The sequence below is a fragment of the Gorilla gorilla genome, chromosome 8 (assembly GCF_029281585.2).
Source record: "Gorilla gorilla gorilla isolate KB3781 chromosome 8, NHGRI_mGorGor1-v2.1_pri, whole genome shotgun sequence".
Lineage (NCBI taxonomy): Eukaryota > Metazoa > Chordata > Mammalia > Primates > Hominidae > Gorilla > Gorilla gorilla.
Genome location: NC_073232.2, coordinates 56,066,794 through 56,090,355, shown reverse-complemented (window position 1 = coordinate 56,090,355; position 23,562 = coordinate 56,066,794). Strand labels below are relative to the sequence as shown.

Sequence of the window (23,562 nt, the reverse complement as noted above, 5' to 3'; positions counted from 1 at the left end):
GGCAGGTGCCTTTAGTCCCAGCTACTCAGGAGGCTGAGGCAGGAGAATGGCATGAACCCAGAAGGCGGAGCTTGCGGTGAGCCGAGATCACGCAACTGCACTCCAGCCTGGGCGACAGTGCAAAACTCCGTCTCAAAAAAAAAAAAAAAAAGCAGGCATTTTGAGTTTCTCCCAAATAAAGAGCAAACACAAATCCCAGAGCATGCATATTCGCTTTCTCAATTATATGAAAGCAGTCTTGAATAAATCATTACCATGAGATGTTCCATGCAGATTTATTTTGTACAAATCTGTGCTACTATTACAATCTGGACCTCTATATCTGGAGATATGACAAGGAAGAACAGTAAAATGGGATGATTTTAAGATAAATATCTTACCAACGATGGGTGGTCCTAGGCTATTTCCAAGTCCAGCAAAGAACATTAATATCCCATAGGCATGGGCTAATTTTTCAATTCCCACAGTCTTCGTGGTCACATATGGAAAGATGGACCAATTACCAGTAAGAAACCCTAGGATCCCAGAAAGCAACGCCAATGTGACATAGCTTTTGGCAAATGGAATTGCACACAAGGCTAGGCCCATGATGATTAAGGTAGCAACATAAAGATACAAGGTATTAATCCACTTGAAGTCAGCCAGTATCCCTAAAAGCAGTTTACCAACTGCTGTCATAATGCCTATAATGGAAATAAGTGGCATAATAAACTCTTCTTCTTTCACGTTTGAACTTCTTGCTACATCTTCCATAAGTAATGAAGGTGGAAACCCTCCGATGTCAAAGAGTAAGATAGCAATGAAAAGGGCTGAAAATACTTTGTTTTTAAAAAGAGCCACAGTTTCACCACAGTAGTTTTTATATAACTGCCACTTCCTCTTGGCAAGCTGTTTGCAAAAATATGTCTGTTCTGCAACTTTCTTTTTGTACGTTTCAGGCTCTTTTGTGTGTGTCACTGTGGGGTTTTTATGAAGTAGGCTGTCTTGTTTCCAGTCACCATTGGCTAACATGATCCTGCATTTTTCCTCACTACTGTAGCTCTTGTCAAGAATGTTTATGTTTTCTTCCAGATTCTTTCCTTTTTCATTGTAAATGGAGTATTTATCTGGTAGATCTTCTGGAGCTATTTTTTTAGGCAAAGGACAATCAGAAGATTGGAGGGGTCTCATCAGACTGCCACAGGCTAATATATTTAAAGCTAAAGCACCCACAATCAGCAAGCATCCATCCAGTCCATAGAACTCAACCAGCATCCTCTGCAGAGCAGCATATATGAAAAGGCCAACGCTTGAACCTAAAAAGGGAATGGGAACTGTTCAACCTCGTAATCTGAGGCTCTCAGGATTAGAATTTGTAGTATCACAATTCAATTTATTTTTTATACTGGCATTTATATGTAACTTCATATTAAAATCATATTAAGTAGAAGATAACAATAACAATAATATAGTAATAATGATAGAACATTTAAGAATTAGAATTTGCAGCTCAGACACTGTTAAGCACTTTACATTGCACGATCCTGTTTAATGCTTTTACTGATCCCATTGAGTAGGTCCTATTATTATTCCCAATCTAGAGATGAAGTGACCTAGGGCTGGAATTGTTGAGAAATTTGCCATAGATCAAAAATCTGTAAAGAACATAAATAGGATTCACACTCAGTCAGTTTGACCCCAATAGCCCATATTCTTAACAAATATCATGGGCTGGGTGTGGTGGCTCAGGCCTGTAATCCCAGCACTTTGGGAGGCCGAGGTGGGTGGATCACGAGGTCAGGAGTTCGAGACCATCCTGGCCAACATGGTGAAACCCCGTCTCTACTAAAAATACAAAAATTAGCTGGGCATGGTGACACACGCCTGTAGTCCCAGCTACTTGGGAGGCTGAGGCAGAAGAGTCGCTTGAACCCAGGAGGTAGAGGTTGCAGTGAGCCAAGATTGAACCACTGCACTCCAGCCTGGTGACAGAGTGAGACTCCGTCTCAAACAAGCAAACAAACAAACAAAAAAACCCAAAAACCAAGTATCATCATGAAACTATTTTCTTTGCACTTATTATGTGCCAGGCTCCATGCTACATATTTATTCCAGAAAAGTAAATTTTCATATTTTACTTTTTAAAAATAGTATATTGCAGTTTAAGGATATTTATAATGGCTTGATAGTTCAAATCCATTGCTGAATCACCGGAATGAGTGATTCATCCTTTTCACGCATTAATACAATTATGAGAGAAGTAGAATTTTTTTAGGGTATTTAAATTACAAAGTATGCTGGTTTACACATCTATGTAACACTGTGAATAATTCACCTTTTTAGCACTGATCACACTAAACACACAGGGTTGCCAAGTTATGGTAGCCTAATCAATTGGTACTGTGCTCATCTGGTTCTGATTTCAATCTTTAATAAACTGAGCATTTTTAAATGTAAATGTCATTGGGAAATGTCATGTGAAAAATCAGGAAAAAAATAGTCTGAAAAGGTTGATCATATGTTTAAAATGGTCAGTATTAAATTACATTATAATCTCATCAGGATGCCAATAGGACCAAGCTCAGAGGCATCACTGATTGCATGGATATGATTGCTATAAAAACCCATCTTATAAAACAATTCTTCCAAATAGCCAAATGGCTCTGCCTTAGAGTTGTAAGAAAATATTTTCTTTGGGACCTCAGTTGTCCCTTCTTAACATTTTTTAAAGTTAACCCCTTCATTCCCAAAGGAAAAAAAACTTTGCATGCAAATATTAATGTTTCATGTTAATGTAATGGCAACTAAAATAGTATCTTTTGGGACTGTTAAGAGAGTATCTCTTTGCTAACTACTGAGAAGTAATAACAGTAGACAAATGTAATCCTTTCCTTCTCTCATTAAACGTGGCATATACTGTAAAAGTTAAAAACGCTACAGAAAACACACTGACAGAATTAAAAACAGCAGGGTGACCTCATGTACTGCATTAGTACCCATTAACTATAAATTCGTGATTTTTGCCTATTTCTTTGTACAGATTCTAACAAAGTGTCACATCATTAGATACTTAAAAATGCTCTTGGTGTTTTGAAAGTTCTATATTTTCACACAGAACAAATAAATAAACAACTTTCCTATTCTTGCCAACCAAGTTTATCTGTCAACATGATGAAAATCAATTCAACAGATATTTATTGAACACATAAGATAGGAGAGAGTGGGGAAAATCAAATTACACGTTGGAGGCTAGTTTCCTCAGCCTTCATCCCACAAGAACATGTCTGTGGTTTAGAAAGATGCAGGATTTCTTCCCCCAGGGTATTGAAGAGTAATTTAGAGTTTCCTGGTGGAATTTTGTAAACTGCAAAACCGTGATTGTTAAAAATTTTAAGTTCCAGGATACATGTGCAGGACGTGCAGGTTTGTTACATAGGTAAATATAGCCATGGTGGTGTGCTGCACCTATCAACCCATTACCTAGGAATTAAGCCCTGCATGCAATAGCTAAAACTGTAATTTTTAATCTTCAAAAAGAGCATCCTAATTTTAAAATAATCATTGTAAAGGGTTAAGTGAAATAAAGCACTAATTATGCTTCCATGCATGTTATACATTATTACAAAGAGAGAAAATATTAAATGGTGTTCAGGGAACACGAAGCAGTGAGAAATACAGCCATGCTTTAACTCACTAATACTAGGGGTCAATAACTTCCGGAAAGGATCAGAGAGTAAATATTTAAGGCATAGAGGGTGTACAATCTCTGTCCCAAATACTCAACTCTGCCCTTGAAGCATGAAACCAGCTAGAGATAATCCATAAAAAAATGAGCATGGCTGTGTTAAATTTTATTTATGCACGCTGAAATGTAAATTGCACATAGTTTTCACGTATTATGAATATTCTTCTTTTGATTTTTTTCAATCATTTAAAAATTTAAAAACCAATTGTAGCTTGTTAATCATACACAAAACAGCAGGAGGCCAGATTTGGCCCATGGGCATTTGTGGACCAACCCCTGTTCACTACAGAGGAAGATCGCTTCCCCCAAACCTTCATTTCATGCCCACATTCCTTTCTTTCAACTAGGTCACAATATTTCAACTGTTTTGATGTGGGGTTTCTTTTTAATTTTTAAAAAACTCTGCTGTGACTTTTGTTTTGCTTATCATATCTTTGACTGAAGGTGGGTTCATACTTCTCCCTAATTTCCCTTCACCTAGCTCCCTGTGAGTTGAAACTGAAAACTCCTTTAAATCTTGACTGCCCATAGTTGCTTCATTTTTTATTTAATGTGGTATGGACCAGGCCCCTATGCCCTCCTCTCAAGACTGAGTGAAAAGCAAGATCATCTGTCACAGCATGCAACTCCCAACACCTTCAACACAAATACATTTGGACATTAGGGAAACCTAGGTCAGAATTATAACTGCTAACACTTGAGAGCCCCTGTCATGTGCCGTACACATACATCCCTTTCATATGTCCAATAACCCAATGTAATGGGTACTATTTGTAAATCAAAAATAAAATTCTAAGCCACCCAGCCAGCTGACGGACCCTCCCCTTGGCCAAGGGTATTCTGAAGTAAACCTGAAAAACTAGTTCAGGCCATGATAAGGTCAGGGGGATGGGGGCTGGATATACCTCATTATACTCTCGCCTCTTTGGAATTCAAACACAGCTGACCAGTATTAACATTAAAACAGGCACCTTAAGACTGATAGAACAGACTCTTTAAGTCTGATAAGAAATATTCCCTTCTATTGATTCTATCTGCATAATGGGAACCTTGGTCTCCACAACCCCTTGTCTTAACCCAGACATTCCCTTGTATTCATTCTAGATCTTCAGACAATAACTTAACCCTTTCAATTTACTGCCACTTAAAAAATTCTTGAATCCACCTACAACCTGGAAGCCCCTGTTCCCAGTTGTCCTGCCTTTCCAGACCAAGCCAATGTACAACTTACATATATTGATTGATCTCTTATGTCTCCCTAAAATGTATAAAATCAAGTTTAGCCTGACCACCTGAGACAGACTTTCATGGGACTGTGTCACAGGCCATTTGTTACTCATAAAAATTCAAATATTTTAAAGAATTTGACTCTTTTCATCAACGTACTATTATCCCCAGTTTACAGTTCCAAAACGGAGGCACAGAACAGTTAAGTAACTTGTCTAACACCAGATAGCTAGTGAGTGACAGGAGAGGATTCAAAACTAGACAGTGTGGATCCAGGCTTGTGCTTCTAACTCGATGTCATACTGCCTCTACAGCAAATATAGTACAGGTGAGACCCACTGTCCTTGAAGCTGCCATGCCTACTCTTACAGTCCTTCCCACACTTGTGGAAGATCCTCACAGGTTCTGCAAACTGCATCCCAACTACTCTGGATTCCCCATCTTCTGTTTTTGCATCCCTTCTCCCATCACTGCCTTAGCCATGTCCTCTGACTCTGGCCTTGTCTCCACCTAGACCACAATTCACACTTCTCACCGGGCAGTGCTTTTTAAAATATGTTGGGGAAATATACAGTTGGATTCAATTCAACCACAAATCACTTTGTTGCCACTGGGTTGGCCTCAGGAATAAACTATTAGTTTGGATCCTGTTGCCAGAATAACTACTGATGTTCTTCAGGCTATCTAAAAGCCTGACCTTCCAGGGTTACCCACCTACCAGCAAGAAGGATATGTAAATTTACAACTTTTGATAACTTGGCAACTGTATGTCCTAAAAAACTCAGGAAATGTTGGCCACATAAATTTTGATAAGAACTGTACATAACTTTAAAAAATTCATCTGAAAACTGAAAAACCACTTTTATATGTCCAGAATGCTTTTATATTTAAAAATTATATTTTATATTTTCCCCCTCAGTGATCATCTCTTGATTACTAAAGGAATAACAAGAGTAAACAGCTTGTCATTTGGATATGCACGTAGGCCAGTGAGAGGTATTCAGAAACCAGTACTTTAGAAAAATTGTAAGTTCCACACTACAAGGAGGTGGAGACATGATCAGCATCAGTCTTTCTGACAGTGGCCTTAGGGATGTTAATTTTCATTCCTTTTCTCCTGTCTTTTTCAGGGATAAGGTGCTTTCTAGAAGCACTTTCTGTTTTTTTAGCAATGTCTTCACCAGCATGTGACTCTCAATTTACTGGGCCCATAGGCTTTCTTTTCATATGTTCTGTTGGACATAGAATGCCCCCAATTTAGATATTTTAGAGACTTTTGAAAGCCACTCCCGCTATCTGGATTCCTCCTCTCTGGGCAGGATATCTCTGAAAGAAAGGCAGCAGCCCCAGGCAAGCGGTTATAGATAAAACTCCATCTTCCTGGGACAGAGTATGTGGGGGAAGGGGCGGTTGTGGGCGCAGCTACAGCAGACTTAAACATTCCTGCCTTCCAGCTCTAAAGAGAGCAGCAGATCTCCCAGCACAGCGTTCGAGCTCTGGTAAGGGACAGTCTGCCTTCTCATGTGCGTTCCTGACCCCCATGCCTCCTGACTGGGAAACACCTCATACAAGAGAGCTCCAGCTGATATTTGGCAGGTGCCCCTCTGGGATGAAGCTTCCAGAGGAAGAAGCAGGCAGCAATTTTTGCTGTTCTCCAGCCTCCGCTGGTGATACCCAGGCAAACAGGGTCTGAAGTAAACCCCCAGCAAACTCCAGCAGAACTGCAGAAGAGGGGCCTGTTAGAAGGAAAACTAACAAACAGAAAGTGATAGCATCAACATCAACAAAAAGGATGACCACGCAAAAACTCCATCCAAAGGTCACCAACGGCAAAGACCAAAGGTAAATAAATCCATGAAGATGAGGAAAAACCAGCACAAAAAGTCTGAAAATTCCAAAAACCAGAATGCCTCTTTTCCTCCAAAGGATCGCAACTCTTTGCCAGTAAAGGAACAAAATTGGATGAAGAATGAATTTGATGAATTGACAGAAGTAGGCTATAGAAGGTGGGTAATAACAAACTCCTCCGAGCTAAAGGAGCATGTTTTAACCCAATGCAAGGAAGCTAAGGAGCTTAAAAAAAGGTTAGAGTAATTGCTAACTAGAATAACCAGTTTAGAGAAGAACATGAATGAGCTGATGAAGCTGAAAAACACACCATGAGAACTTCGTGAAGCATACACAAGTATCAATAGCCAAATTGATCAAGTGGAAGAAAGGATATCAGATATTGAAGATCAACTTAATGAAATAAAGTATGAAGACAAGATTAGAGAAAAAAGAATAAAAAGGAACAAACAAAGCCTCTAGGAAATATGGGACTACGTGAAAAGACCAAACCTACATTTGATTGGTGTACTTGAAAGTGATGGGGAGAATGGAACCAAGTTGGAAAACACACTTCAGGATATTATCAAGGAGATCTTCCCCAACCTAGCAAGACAGGCCAACATTCAAATTCAGGAAATACAGAGAACAACACAAAGATACTCCTTGAGAAGGGCAACCCTAAGACACATAATTATGAGATTCACCAAGGTTGAAATGAAGGAAAAAATATTAAGGGCGCCAGAGAGAAAGGTTGGGTTACCCACAAAGGGAAGCCCATCGGACTAAAAGCGGATCTCTCTGTAGAGACCTTACAAGCCAGAAGAGAGTGGGGGCCAATGTTCAACATTCTTAAAGAAAAGAATTTTCAACCCAGAATTTTATATCCAGCCAAACTAAGCTTCATAAGTGAAGGAGAAATAAAATTATTTACAGAGAAGCAAATGCTGAGAGAGTCTGTCACCACCAGTCCTGCCTTACAAGAGCTCCTGAAGCAGGTACTAAATATGGAAAGAAACAACCAATACCAGCCACTGCAAAAACATACCAAAATGTAAAGACCATCGACACTATGAAGAAACTGCATCAACTAATGGGCAAAATAACCAGCTAGCATCATAATGTCAGGATCAAATTCACACATAACGATATTAACCTTAAATGTAAATGGGCTAAATGCCCCAATTAAAAGACACAGACTGGCAAATTGGATAAAGAGTCAAGATCCATTGGTGTGCTGTATTCAGAAGACCCAGCTCATGTGCAAAGACACACATAGGCTCAAAATAAAGGGATGGAGGAAGATTTACCAAGCAAATGGAAAGCAAAAAAAAGTAGGGGCTGCAATCCTAGTCTCTGATAAAACAGACTTTAAAGAAACAAAGATCAAAAAAGATAAAGAAGGGCATTATATAATGGTAAAGGGATCAATGCTAACAATCCTAAATATATATGCACCCAATACAGGAGCACCCATATTCATAAAGCAAGTTCTTAGAGACCTATAAGGAGACTTAGACTCCCATACAATAATAGTGGGAGGTTTTAACATCCCACTGTCAATACTGGACAGATCAATGAGACAGAAAATTAACAAGGATATTCAGGACTTGAACTCAGCTCTGGACCAAGCAGACCTAAGAGACATCAACAGAACTCTACACCCCAAATCAACAGAATATACATTCTTCTCAGCATCACACAGCACTTATTCTGAAATAGACCACATAATTGGAAGTAAAACACTCCTCAGCAAATGGAAAAGAACAGAAATCATAACAAACAGTCTCTCAGACCACAGTGCAATCAAATTAGAGCTCAGAATTAAGAAACTCACTGAAAACCACACAACTACATGGAAACTGAACAACCTGCTTCTGAGTGACTACTGAGTAAATAACAAAATTAAGGCAGAAATAAATAAGTTCTTTGAAACCAAAGAGAACAAAGACACAATGTACCAGAATCTCTGGGACACAGCTAAAGCAGTGTTTACAGGAAAATTTATAGCACTAAATGCCCACAGGAGAAAGTGGGAAATATCTAAAATCGACATCCTAACATCTCAATTTAAAGAACTGGAGAAGCAAGAGCAAACAAATTCAAAAGCTAGCATAAGACAAGAAATAACTAAGATCAGAGCAGAACTGAAGGAGATAAAGACGTGAAAAATCCTTCAAAAAAATCAATGAATCCAGGAGCTGGTTTTTTGAAAAAATTAACAAAATAGACCACCAGCCAGACTAATAAATAAGAAAAGAGAGAAGAATCAAATAGACACAATAAGAAACGATAAAGGGGAGATCACCACTGATCACACAGAAATACAAATCCCATCAGAGAATACTATAAACACCTCTACACAAGTAAACTGGAAAATCTAGAATAAATGGATAAATTCCTGGACACACACACCCTCCCAAGACTAAACCAGGAAGAAGTCGAATTTCTGAATAGATCAATAACAAGCTCTGAAATTGAGGCAGTAATTAATAGCCTACCAACCAAAATAAATGCCCATGACCAGGCAGATTCACAGCCAAATTCTAACAGAGGTACAAAGAGGAGCTGGCAGCATTCCTTCTAAAACTATTCCAAACAATAGAAAAACAGGGACTCCTCCCTAACTCATTGTATGAGGCCAGCATCATCCTGATACCAAAACCTGGCAGAAACACAACAGAAAGAGAAAATTTCAGGCCAATATCCCTGATAAACATTGATGCGAATTTCCTCAATAAAATACTGGCAAACCAAATCCAGCAGCACGTTAAAAAGCTTATCCACCACGATCAAGTTGGCTTCATCCCTGGGATGCAAGGCTGGTTCAACATATGCAAATCAATAAACGTAATCCATCACATAAACAAAACCAATGACAAAAACCAAATGATTATCTCAGTAGATGCAGAAAAGGCCTTCGATAAAATTCAACACCCCTTCATGCTAAAAACTCTCAATAACCTAGGTATTGATGGAACATATCTCAAAATAATAAGAGCTATTTCTGACAAACCGACAGCCAATATTATATTGAATGGGCAAAAGCTGGAAGCATTCCCTTTGAAAACCAACACAAGACAAGGATATCCTCTCTCACCACTCCTATTCATCATAGTATTGGAAGTTCTTGCCAGGGCAATCAGGCAAGAGACAGAAATAAAGTGTATTCAAATAGGAAGAGAGGAAATCAAATTATCTCTGTTTGCAGATGACATGATTGTATATTTAGAAAACCCCATTGTCTCAGCCCAAAATCTCCTTAAGCTGATAAGAAACTTCAGCAAAGTCTCAGGACACAAAATCAATGGCAAAAATCACAAGCATTCCTATACACCAATAATAGACAGATAGTCAAATCACGAGTGAACTCCCATTCACATGCTACATGGAGAATAAAATACCTAGAAATACAACTTACAAGGCATGTGAAGGACCTCTTCAAGGAGAACTACAAACCACTGCTCAAGGAAATAAGAGAGTACACAAACAAATGAAAAAACCTTCCATGCTGATGCATAGGAAGAATCAATATCATGAAAATGGCCATACTGCCCAAGGTAATTTATAGATTCAATGCTATTCTCATCAAGCTACCGTTGACTTTCTTCACAGAATTGGAAAAAAACTACTTTAAATTTCATATGGAAGCAAAAAAGAGCCCATATAGCCAAGACAATTCTAAGCAAAAGGAACAAAGCTGAAGGCTTCATACTACCTGACTTCAAACTATACTACAAGGCTACAGTAACAAAAACAGCATGGTACTGGCACCAAAACAGACATATAGACCAATAGAACAGAACAGAAGCCTCAGAAATAACACCACACATATACAACCATCTGATCTTTGACAAACCTGACAAAAACAAGCAATGGGGAAAGGATTCCCTATTTAATAAATGGTGTTGGGAAAACAGGCTAGCCATATGCAGAAAACTGAAACTGGACCCCTTCCTTACACCTTCTATAAAAATTAACACAAGATGGATTAAAGATTTAAATATAAGACCTAAAACCATAAAAACCCTAGAAGAAAACCTAGGCAATACCATTCAGGACATAGGCACGGGCAAAGACTTCATGACTAAAACACCAAAAGCAATGGCAACAAAAGCCAAAATGGACAAATGGGATCTAATTAAACTAAAGAGCTTCTGCAAAGCAAAAGAAACTATCATCAGAGTGAACAGGCAACCTACAGAATGGGAGAAAATCTTTGCAATCTATCCATCTGATAAAGGGCTAATATCCAGAATCTACAAGGAACATAAACAAATTTACAAGAAAAAAAACAACCCCATCAAAAAGTGGCGAAGGATATGAACAGACACTTTTCAAAAGAAGACATCTGGCCAGGCACAGTGGCTCACACCTGTAATCCCAACATTTTAGGAGGCTGAGGCAGGCAGATCACAAGGTCAAGAGTTCAAGACCTCCATGGCCAACGTAGGGAAACTCTGTCTCTATTAAAAATACAAAAATTAGCTGGGCGTGGTGGCAGGCACCTGTAATCCCAGCTACTCAGGAGGCTGAGGCAGGAGAATCACTTGAAACTGGAAGGTGAAGGTTGCAGTGAGCTGAGATTGCGCCACTGCACTCCAGCCTAGGCAAAAGAGCAAAACTCCATCTCAAAAAAAAAAAAAAAAGAAGAAGAAAAGAAAAAGAAAAGAAAAAAAGAAGACATTTATGCAGCCAACAAACATACGAAAAAAAACTCATCATCACTGGTCATTAGAGAAATGCAAATCAAAACCACAATGAGATACAATCTCATGCCAGTTAGAATGGCAATCATTAAAAAGTCAGGAAACAACAGATGCTGGAGAGGATGTAGAGAAATAGGAATGCTTTTACACATCAATCATTGTGGAAGACAGTGTGGCAATTCTCAAGGATCTAGAACTAGAAATACCATTTGACCCAGCAATCCCATTACTGGGTATATACCCCAAGGATTATAAATTATTCTACTATAAAGACACATGCACATGTATGTTTATTGAAGCACTATTCACAATAGAAAAGACTTGGAACCAACCCAAATGTCCATCAGTGTTAGACTGGATAAAGAAAATGTGGCATGTATAGGCCAGGCACAGTGGCTCATGCCTGTAATCCCAGCACTTTGGGAGGCCGAGAGGGGCAGATCACCTGAGGTCGGGAGTTTGAGATTAGCCTGACCAACATGAAGAAACCCCGTCTCTACTAAAAATACAAAAAATTAGCTGGGCGTGGTGGCACATGCCTGTAATTCCAGCTACTCGGGAGGCTGAGACAGGAGAATCACTTGAACCCGGGAGGCGGAGGTTGTGGTGAGCCAAGATTGTGCTGTTACACTCCAGCCTGGGCAACAAGAGCACAACTCCGTCTCAAAAAAAGAAAAAAGAAAGAAAGAAAGAAAGAAAGAAAATGTGGCACGTACACTCCACGGAATACTATGCAGCCATAAAAAAGAATGAGTTCATGTCCTTTGCAGGGATATGAGTGAAGCTGGAAACCATCATTCTCAGCAAACTAACACAGGAACAGAAAACCAAACACCACATGTTCTCACTGATAAGTGGGAGTTGAACAATGAGAACATATGGGCACAGGGAGGGGAACATCACACACCGGGGCCTGTTGCAGGGTGGGGGGCTACGGGAGGGATAGCATTAGGAGAAATACCTAATGTAGATCACGGGTTGATGGGTGCAGCAAACCACCGTGGCACATGTATACCTATGTAACAAAACTGCATGTTCTGCACAAGTAACCCAGAACTTAAAATATAATAATAATAAATAATAAATAACGAGATGGTTTACTTTGGACTTTCAGGAAGCAAACACAATGGCAGGAAAAAATAGCTTTTTTAGAAATATCATAAAGACAACTTTTCAAGTTTTATGGTCATTTAAATTTAAGTTTCTAAAAGTGCTTTGAGAATCATAGGTGTCCATGTAAAATTTATTAATGTTATACTAAATATCAGTTTACAATTTTAGAAGAGCTATATATTTTAGAAAACATCCCATATAAGACATAAAAATTTATAATGTAAAATGTAAAAAAAAAAAAAAAAAAACAAAGCTACTGCCATATTTACGGTGTAAAATAAACTTTCCTTCCAGAAGTAAAGAAATTATTTTGCTACCTGATTGGTAGCTGGGTAATGGTTGGTTAAACATGTCTGTGCTTGGTAACTTTTTACTTTGTTTAGAAGACTGAATGGTGACAATACTATACTCATTTTGAAAATATACCTGTTGAAATCAGGCCAAGCGCTAGGCCTCGGCGATCGTCAAAATACTGGCACGTAATGGTCACTGTTGCAGTGTATAATAAACCACATCCAAGACCTAAGCATGAGAAGACATTGCATAAATTAAGACACTGCATTACTTCAATGCAAGAGAAAAAAGGAAAAACAAGTATGTCCGATAAGACATTCCATTACTCACTGGCTAAAACTGTTACAAGTACAGACTTCTAGATTCCTTCCATGTGTGCCCAATAGACACCATTGGGCAGCCTCATTTTTCACCCCACACCCACCTTAAGATCAGGATCAAGTAAAAAAGTATCCAATTTCTAAAGCATGAATGAATAACGCCAATGTAAATTAAGAGATTATGGAGAAAGAAGGAAAATGGCTAAATTCACATACCAAATAGCAAATCTGATCAAGTTTGCCCCTTAGAGATCTATGCCTCTTCCAAGTCCTTGCCCCCAGCTCAGTGTTTTTCCTCTTCTAAGTCCTCTAAACAACTTTTTAAAATACACTTGATCACTCAAAGCTATTTTGTTAGAGTTTAGCCTGCACAACCCAGTCTGCAATATGAAGGCCCTGTGGGGTTCTCATATCATCTCACCACAGTGACATTTATATCTGTAAGTCTTCATCTTTTAGAGGTGCATATTACCTTATTTAGAAGTAAAATGTAGTAATGTCTTTACCTTAAAATACTTCCACCAAAAAAAAGGAAGCACATACAACAAAATACTGACAACTATTGGTGAGCATATATGGTTGTTTGCTATACTATTCTCCACTTTTCTGTAAATTTGAAATTATTTTATAATTAGCAACAAAAAAAATATTACAACTAAATTTCTCTTCCTGAATCCCAAGGGTAATATTTATCTCCAGATCATCTCCAAGGCTCTCATTTGTTAGCTTAATATTTTCTTCCCTTTTAAGAATCTGACAACCCCAGTTTGTTTTTCATATAATTCTCCGTTGGCCCTCAGTCATTTACTTTATGCTTTTCTTCTACAACATTATCTGTTCTTGAGGATCACTCTAAAACAACAAATAAGCCATAGTCTAATAACTGAATTTTAACTATGGCCTATTATGTGAATTATTAAGGTCATTTTCCTTACTTAAAATAGCTACCTGGACTATGATTTAAAAGAATACATGAGTTTAACAAATACACTGCATAAACATTTTAGGAAATCAGCACTTAACCCATGACTCAGATGATTATCCATGATTGCACACAGAGTCTTATTAATGAAATGAGAGAGATTAAAACAACTAGACTTTAAATAACCCTTTAAAAATAGAGTGCCCTTTTATGTCATTTATGGGGAAAAAAATACTCTCAAAATCTAAGACATGAGTTGGATTAATTTATATAGTTGTCATTACTACACAGAGGACACTTCAAAACATGAAATAAGAACTGTTTCTAACCAATCAATTTTGTGAAGCCAAAAAGTGTCGCCCTTAACTAAGACTATTTCTGAAAGCCTTTGGAGGCGGTTTTATTGTAAATAATGCAAAGTTACATGCTTTCTGTGATTTCGTTGTCAGAGCTGTGTCAAAGGTTAAGCATTGAAGACATGAAAAAAAAGACATTTCAGATTACTAAGTGTCGATGCCAAAAAAGTTGAAACAGCAACTTTTAAACTTTAAATCTTACACTAAAATGAATTTTTTAAAATGATTTAAAGGCCTTAGGGTTCAGATAAGATTACCTCACTTTTTTTTAATGTAGCAGAAATCTGAAACGCATTTACTTTAAATTTGTCAGAAAGCAGAAGGTGAGGCCAGGCACGGTGGCTCATGCCTGTAATCCCAGCAGTTTGGGAAGCCGAGGTGGGAGGATCACTTGAGGTCAGGAGTTTGACACTAGCCTGGCCAACATGGCGAAACCCCATCTCTACTAAGAATACAAAAAATTAGCCAGGCACGCAATGGTGTGCACCCGTGGTCTCAACTACTCAGGAGGCTGAGGCAAGAGAATCACTTGAACCCTGGAGGTGGAGGTTGCAGCAAGCTGAGATCGCACCATTGCACTCCAGCCTAGGCAACAGAGCAAGACTCCATCTCAAAAAAAAAAAAAAAGAAAAAAGAAAAGAAAGCAAAAGGTGGCGTGATTCCTCTCTTCATCTGCATCAGGACAACCTTAAACCAGCAGTTGTTAAAGAGAAGTCTGTGTACCTATAGTCCCTAAGATCTTTCATGAAGTTAGTCAAGTCACAACTATTTTTATAATAATACTGAGATGTTCTCTGCTTTTTTCACTATGTTCACATTTATGCTGATGGTGCAAAAGAGATGCTGAGTAAAACTGCAAAAAGCCTACCACAAATTAAGGTATTCCTAAGGAACTAGACACTTCATAGGCTTCACAACCACACCCTCACAGTAAAAACAAACACATTTGTTTTCAATGCTTCACCTGAATTACAATAATTGCTGCAAGTATAAGCACTTAAGTGATTGTTTTATAGCTAGCTGAAATAACCACTTTTAAAATATAACATCGTTTTATTTGAAACAGTGTCTGACAGACAAACTACGGTTATTTAACCTTGGGTGTCTGGCTGATATTTTCTTGTAAATGAACCAACGCTGGGAAACAACTGACAGTAATTGTTACCAATGATAAAATTCATATTTTCCAGCAAAAAAAAAAAAAAAACCAGAATTTTGGAAAACTTGTATCTGTCACCATGCATTTGACAGCTTCCCAGTCCATAAAGATCTCTAATGAGCTTTTTGGTAATATTAACCAAAGTGATGTTTTACAATGAAACGTGTTAATATTTTTAAGTTCTTGCATAACTCAGCAAATCGATATTTTTCGATATTTTTTGATAGCCAATGCATGAAGCTACAAAATTAAGTTTGAATAAAGATCTACTCAAAGCACAAAATAAACACATGGATTTACTATAAGAGCGTATGAAAAGTATACTGATATGGTATCAGGTTCCTCATTGCAATTAATCCTTAGGAAACTCACTTAAAAATTTCGGTAGAGGAATATCTATAATTACCTGAAAAGACTCTTAAACACTCTTCCCTTTTCTAATTACATCTTTGTATGAGACCAGATTTTCTTCATATACTTCAATCAAGAAGCATATTGTAACATATCGAGTACGGAAGTAGATAGAAGAATATAGCTGCCTTCTATGAAACCAGACATTAAAGAGATTTGCAAACATGTAAGACAATGGCACTCTTCTCACCAAATTTTGTTTTGCTTTGGAAAACAGAGTTATTTTTCATAATAAATATGATATTTATGTTAACATCTACTGGATTCGTTATCTTGAAATGAATAGCTAAACAAATATTTTTAAGTGTCTTATCTCTTAATACAGCACATTTTAATAGACTAAATCTAAGTATAATCCTCATAATCAAAAGTTTCCAGGTGTTCTAAATAGAAGAATGTAAAGGGTTCCAAGATTAAACAGTTTGGAAACCACTGCCTTAAAGCATTCCTTGGCCTCCAACCAGTTTGGATCAGACCCCTACCAGTGAAAAAATTCTGTGTACCAACCTCCAGTAAAAGAATAACAATTTTAAAATTAAATACTTGTACTACTGACAATTCACAGCATCAGTATTAGTAAGGCATAGTTGTTTCCCTTTCTTTAAATGGTAAAAACTAAATATATTTACATGTTGTAACATTTCTTTTCCACACTTTACCTTCCATTTCACACACCGGAGTCACAACTTCAGAGGCCTCTTTCCCCTCATCTCCTCTCATCAAACCAGACATCAAGCTCTTTATCACACCCACGGCCTAAATTATCAACCTCACTCTCTCTCTGCACTAACACTGCCTCAGTTCACCTCCTCATCTTTTTTTTTAATCTCATCTAAGGCCCCCTAATAGCTGTCTCAGCCTTCAGTACTTTTCCCACCAATCTGTCTTCTCAACTGTTGTCATATAGTTCTCATCATGTCATACTACTGCAATAAAGACCACATAAAACTGTTAGCATCTGGCCTCTGTTACATACCATGCTTTGACATATTTGCAACTCCTCACACCATCTGTGCATTCCTTAACAAACACGTATAAAAAGACTGCTGTTTATCCATTCTGTCTTGCGCCTCTGAGTACTTAGGCTACTGAAATGTCCTCCTCACACCATCCCCACTCCCCTTCCAACCGTATCCATTTGAACCACTTCCTGCCTGTTCTTCAAGACTTAGTGCAAACATAAATTAAGCATGAAGCCTCCACCCTCTCTCCCCTGCACACACACATACATTGGCTTCCTTTCATCATTGCACTTATTGTGCTGTGCTACAAGTTATATATTTTCAAGTTTATTCCTCCAACTAGACAATTGGTTGTGCGACTTTGGCAAAGTCATTTAAACTCTCTAATTCCTAGTTTATTTATCTGTAAAACAATCTCGTAAGATAGTTGTAAAAATTAAGAGACATAAAAAATGTAAATATGTAGTTTATGTCCCTATGCTATCATGAGTACAAAAAAAATCCATTATACTGGTATACTTTTTTCATTTTTCACCTGAGTATTATGGCATTATGTAGATACTGCCTCAGACTACATCAAAAAATCATAATACCTTATTACACCTGCATATCCATGACAGTTAAAGATTATCTTCAATTATATAACAATTTTGAAAGGGAGGGCTTGTAAATCTCTATTTCTACTAAAGCGAATATACAGGAAATGCTCTTTATCTCATTTGGCAGAATTACAGTAAGAGAATCAGACTGTCTACAAACATGTTCTTTTCCCTCCCCACTCTCAGTGGACTACGCAGGTAGTCCCCAAAGAAAGGGCAGTGGCGGGAGGTGAGGGGAAGAAAATGGAATTATTCCAAAAATCAGGAAGGGAATAATAAGAAAACCATAATGAGCTAGCTAAATAACAATATATTCTAAAGAAAAGAGAATACAAGGAATTGATTTTGAGTTGTGCTTTTCAGAAAAGCAAAGAGAAATTATTAGAAAGAGGCTTGAGCAAATCATTACGGGCACATTCCCTGCACCACCACCTCCTACCCACCTAATTTTCATCTCCCACTGTATTGCCTTTTGCCTGATTTAGCAAATTTATTGAGAAAACAGGAGACTCAATTCCCAGATTTGGCTGTGTGGCTTACAATCACTTGCCAATACATAGAGATTTCTAATGAGCTTGTTGGCAATATTAACCAAAGTGATGTTTTACAATGAAATGTGTTAACATTTTAAAGTTCTTGCATAACTCAGCAAACCAATATGTTTCAAATAGAGAATGCATGATGCTACAAAATCAGGTTTGAATGAAGATCTATTTAAAGTACAGAATAAACAGAGGCCAGGTACAGTGGCTCACACCTATAATCCCAGCACTTTGGGAGCCCAAGACCACGGATCACCTGAGGTCAGGAGCTCAAGACCAGCCTGGCCAACATGGCAAAACCCTATCTCTACTAAAAATACAAAAATGAGTCAGGCGTGGTGGCATGCTCTTGTAGTCCCAGCTTACTCGGGAGGCTGAGGCAGGAGAATCGCTTGAACCCGTGAGGCGGAGGTTGCAGTGAGACTCCGTCTCGAAAGAAAAAAAAAAAGTACAGAATGAACAAATGGATTTACCATAACAGAGTACAAAAGCTATACTGATATGGTATCAAGTTCCTCATTGCAATTAATCCTGCAATCTGACAAGTTGGTACAGGTTTTCATTTGAGCTACAAAAACCTAACAAAACAACATCATGTTTTCAAATTGTTAGTTTTGGAAAAAATCAATTAAATGGTAAAACAGAATTATATCATTTAATACACTTTAGTATTCTTTTGACATTTTAGCTTGTAATATCCAATATAACTTTAATTTCTTTTCTTATATTTTTAAATCTCTTACACAAATATTTCTGATTCAATAGAGCTTCTTCAGTAGCCAAAAACTACTGCTGTATGGGTCAGAAAGGAATTTAAGGAGAAAGGAACAAATATGTATTAAACATCTCTGTATGCCTCTTCATAAACGTTATCTCATGAATAGTCACAATACCTCCATGAACTCATATCAGTGCCATTTTATAAAAAATAAAAAAGGAAGCTCAGAGAGGCTGAATAATTTTTCAGGTCATAAAACAAATGCTAATGGTTTATGCTAGCTAGCATTCATTGCATTATGTCACTCATCTTCACAAACTCCTATAAGATGGGTGCTATTATGATGCTCAGTTTAAAAATGAGAAAACAGAAGTTACAAAACATGTTTACAGTCACACAGCTGGCAAGTGGATAAAAGAAGGTTAACCCACATGGTCCAACCCCAGAGCCTGCCTGCTGGTCAGTGTCTGATCTTTCCCTTGGTCATACTGTCTAGCTAAAGAGGCCATCTAGCTCATTCCAGACAAACGAAAGTCCTTAGGATATGATTCTGCACAGAATTGCATCTTACAAATGTTACCATTAGACTGAACCCTTCTTATTTTTCTAAAGAGCTCATGATACAGGAATGAGATTTTAGACTGTGTAATAATTTCCTGTCACTTTTTTTTTCAATTTGATACTCTACTTCAAATGGTAACAGAATGAAAGTGCCAGTGTTCATTATTATCCCATTTATTTATCCCACAAACATTCCATGAGCCCTATACTATGAGCCTACTGATGAAATAAAACTGTGAAGAAATCAACCATGGTGGTAAATATTAATAATTTGCCAGCAAGCAGTAACTCACAGGTCCCCAATAATTACTGTGGTGAGAGATATTTTTATTAATTGAAATCTAACTCAACTCTTTATTTTATTGTTATCTTGCTTGACATCATTTAGTCCTCACAAGACCCATACGAGGTAGGTTTCTTAGCCTGCCTTCACAGATGAGGGAGGGTACAGTCATTCGTGGAGATGAAGGAGCTTGCTCAAACTCACAGAACCTGTGTCTGCTGACCTGAAGTCCAGTGCTCCCTCCATGAGCTGACAGTTTCCTCTTAGTCACTGAGAATCAGAACCTATTGCCAAATCAGAGCTATGTACGTCCTCAGACCTGAGCCTGTTTTCTGACCCAGAATCCACTAAATGAAGGAAAGGCCAGGACTCTAGGAGGAAGGACACTGCAACAAACATGATGACAAGTTGGTATATATGGAATGATAACGTGAGTCTTTCCCCAGAGAGAACTATGCCATCTATTTAAGTAACTGTACACTGAGGAAAGTGAAATACATTTTGAACATTGTTGTTAGAGACACGAAGAGTTTGCATGGCTTCCCCTTAGAGTGGGCTTACATGGGGCAGGTAATATATGGGATTATGCCCCAACTGCCCAGCCAATGGTCCTTTCCCCAGTCCCTGATATTTAATTATAGCACATATACGCAACAGCTGATAGAACTCCCTACATTGTTCTTTGGTCCCTTGGACAAAGCAATAAGAGTTATCATTCCCTACAACGCCATCATAGTGAGGAAAACCAAGTGAAAGCCCTGTAACTCCACCATCAGCGGCAATAGCCGTGAGTGTAAGCCTAAGCCAATATCAAATCCCATATAAATGGACCACTGAGTGTCAGACTGAGCGTCTCTAAGTATCAGACGAAGTCTCCCAGCTTTGTTAATTTAGTTAGTAATATTTTTACTTCTCTGAGCTTCACTTTCCCTCTCTGTAAAATGGGTTCTTGTGAAGAGGAAATGAGATCATATAAAGCATTTAGCACAGTCCCTAGCATATGATAAGTACTCAGTGAATATTAGTTGCTACATTTTCTATTATTTATTATTGGAGAAATATTTCCAGGCAGAAAAAAGGAATATTGGTAGTCAATAAAATTAGCTCCTTTCAGGCATTAAGAAGAAACTTGAAAGCTGGAGGCCATCTTTTTCTAAGTCCCTACCAACAGCCCCTAGAAATACCAAGTGTGGTGATTTTTAACACTGAACCCAATTAGTGTAATGACATGACAAGGATATCTTCCCAAATTTTCAGTACTCTAAGGCCCTGCGCCTCCTATGCTTTCCTCCCCTGTAACCAGTATCATCCCACCACTCAGCTTTCTTCACTCATGTCTTATCTCTAAAAAAAAATAGTAATACATGCTTTCAAATCTACTTTTTACTTGTGCTGTGGCTTTTGACTTGGGTCCACAGCAACAGATGCTATGGAATGCAAACAGCTGTTTGTGAACACAAACAGCTTCAAAGAATCACGCTTGACTGCCCAATAGGAAAAGGGCCACTTCATAATTTAGTGAGAAGTGACAGATGTCAATAACATCCAAGTTTTATGTTCCCCTCTCACTTTTCCCATATGTGCTATAGAGAGACAAGGGCTGAGATGAAAAACTTCCCTGTGCCTTGCAAGGAGACAGAGTATGGATTGTTTGTTCTTTCAAACATTTTGATTCACTGGGCAGGTTTTTTTCACTAAAGCAACAGTTTTTGGAGAAGTGGTTATTGAAAGTAAATTATTAGTGAGCATTTTCACTCCTTTACATTAGCTGGATCATAAACCTGGCACTGGTGAAATGATGTGTACCTCTTGAAGGTTAGGAAAGTCATAGTAACGAGGTTCCTTACCTACAACAATGCCATAGGAAAAAAACAGAAAGTAGATATTGGGAGCAAAACTGCTCAGCATCAGGCCTCCAGCCACCATGAAGCCACTGAAGATTGTGACGGGTCTTGCTCCAAAAGACGAGACACAGAGACTGCAGACAGGACCTAAAAAAAGAAATGAAACCTTCACTTATTATCGTATGATCCATCCCTCTTAAGTTCAAAATGATTCTTTCCATCATAAAACAACAAAAATAAAATGCACTGAATATTTATGATATGCAGACACTATATGAGGCAGCTCACATGAACAATCTCATCTCATTTGAATCTTACTGCAGCCCTGGGAGGTGGATACTACTGTTAGTCCCATTCTTTTTGATAATGAAATTAAAGGATGATATTATCACATAGGTAAAATGGAGGTTCTGGAGTCAGATTTTATTCAAATTCTAGCCCTACTACTTGGTAGCTATTCGGTCTTGGGCAACTTATTTGATCATTCTGTGCCTTAGTTTCTTCATTTGAAAATGGGAATTATAATAGTACCCACCTGACAGTGTTACTGTGCCCTGTTGACTGACAGGCAAAAGTGACCATCACCTGGAATTGTTCTACACATAAGTGGGCAACAGCTCATGTAACAGAATTTAAGTGATAGTGAAATTCTTTCCTACTAGGACTGTACTCAGAAGTACAGAACTTAATGTACTAGAAATAAAAGGACGTTAAGGGTTATTTAGCCCAACAGTCTCCTTTAACATGGAAGGAAACTGAAGCTCAAAGAAGCTGTTCAAGTCAATGGTAGAAGAAAGACCAAGGATTTGAAAGCAAAGAGAAGTATATCTGAATTGAGCTGACAATCTTTCAAGTTGATCTCCAATTTTCAAAAACCACACCTACCAGAATGGCTAAAGACAGACAATACTGTTAGCAAGAAAGCGGTAGGAACAGAATTCTCACACACTGCTGGCAGTGTTTACTAAAGCCGAACACAGCACACTGTAAAACCCAGAAGTTCCAATTCTATGTGGAATTCAATTCCACATAAACACCTAGAGTTATATACATAATTATATGGCAGTGAAAATGATCTACAACTACATACGTTAAGGGTGTATCACACAAACACAATGTAAATGAAAGACACAATGTAAATGAAAGACACCCAACATAAAAAGTACAACCCATATACTTTCAATTATAAAAACTACAGAAAAAAGCAAAACTAATCTGTGTTAGAAGTCAGGATACTGGCTATCTTTAGTAGGGGCTGGGGAGTTACAATCAGAAGAGCGCAAAGCCAAACTTGCGGGGTATTGCTCATGTTCTTGTTCTTGGCATGAATGTAATGATTATATGAGTGTATTCAGTTCATGAGCATTCATCAAGCTATACTGTCATGATACATACACTTTTCTGTATGTATGTGTCTTTTACCACTTTTTGAAGCAACCTCAGAGAAACAATGGAATCCATCATGGTCTCACTGTTTGTAAATGACAGAGGTAGGTTCCAATAACCCATGCACTATGCTCTTACATTCTTCCCAATACCAGAGAACTTCTTATACACATATTTAAGACCAGTTTATGGCCCCCGAGATACATTGAGATCATAGCTCCTGGTGCTTAAGGCTCTCCCACATTCCTTCCTGGCCATAAATTGGACCCTCCTATTTTCAGGCCCTCTTGTGTGAGTCAGCGCAGAAGAGGAGACTGATACATTTGCACGACAAATAGAGGGAAATATTCTGTGCCAGTATTTTAAAAGGAAAATCCATTTGAAAGACCAAATTTATCATCCAATAGTTGGGCTGTCTGTACACCCAATGAGAAATACTTAGATACTTCAAAAATAGAAACAGTTTTAAGAGTCTAATTTTACAAATGAATGTCTGACAGCATAAGGCATGACCCTTCTCTGTTGTTACCAAACTACATTGACATTGAGTTTCAGTGTTCACAAATTTTATAACACACTGGAATTGAAACACACAGAGATTATTC

The 23,562-nt window shown here is 38.0% G+C and overlaps 1 protein-coding gene across 3 annotated transcripts in view; it reads right to left on the bottom strand.

Annotated features, from left to right (window-relative positions):
* SLC16A9 (solute carrier family 16 member 9) overlaps nucleotides 1–23,562 on the bottom strand; it is an 83,308-nt gene that overhangs the window by 2,558 nt on the left and 57,188 nt on the right. For all 3 annotated transcript variants that reach the window (XM_019035408.4, XM_004049448.5, XM_019035409.4), the window contains exons 3-5: nucleotides 21,575–21,718; nucleotides 13,027–13,122; nucleotides 381–1,295 (exon numbers count right to left, since the gene is read on the bottom strand). In XM_019035408.4, coding sequence (XP_018890953.2) covers nucleotides 381–1,295; nucleotides 13,027–13,122; nucleotides 21,575–21,718 — 1,155 coding nt within the window. The remainder of the gene's footprint in view (nucleotides 1–380; nucleotides 1,296–13,026; nucleotides 13,123–21,574; nucleotides 21,719–23,562) is intronic.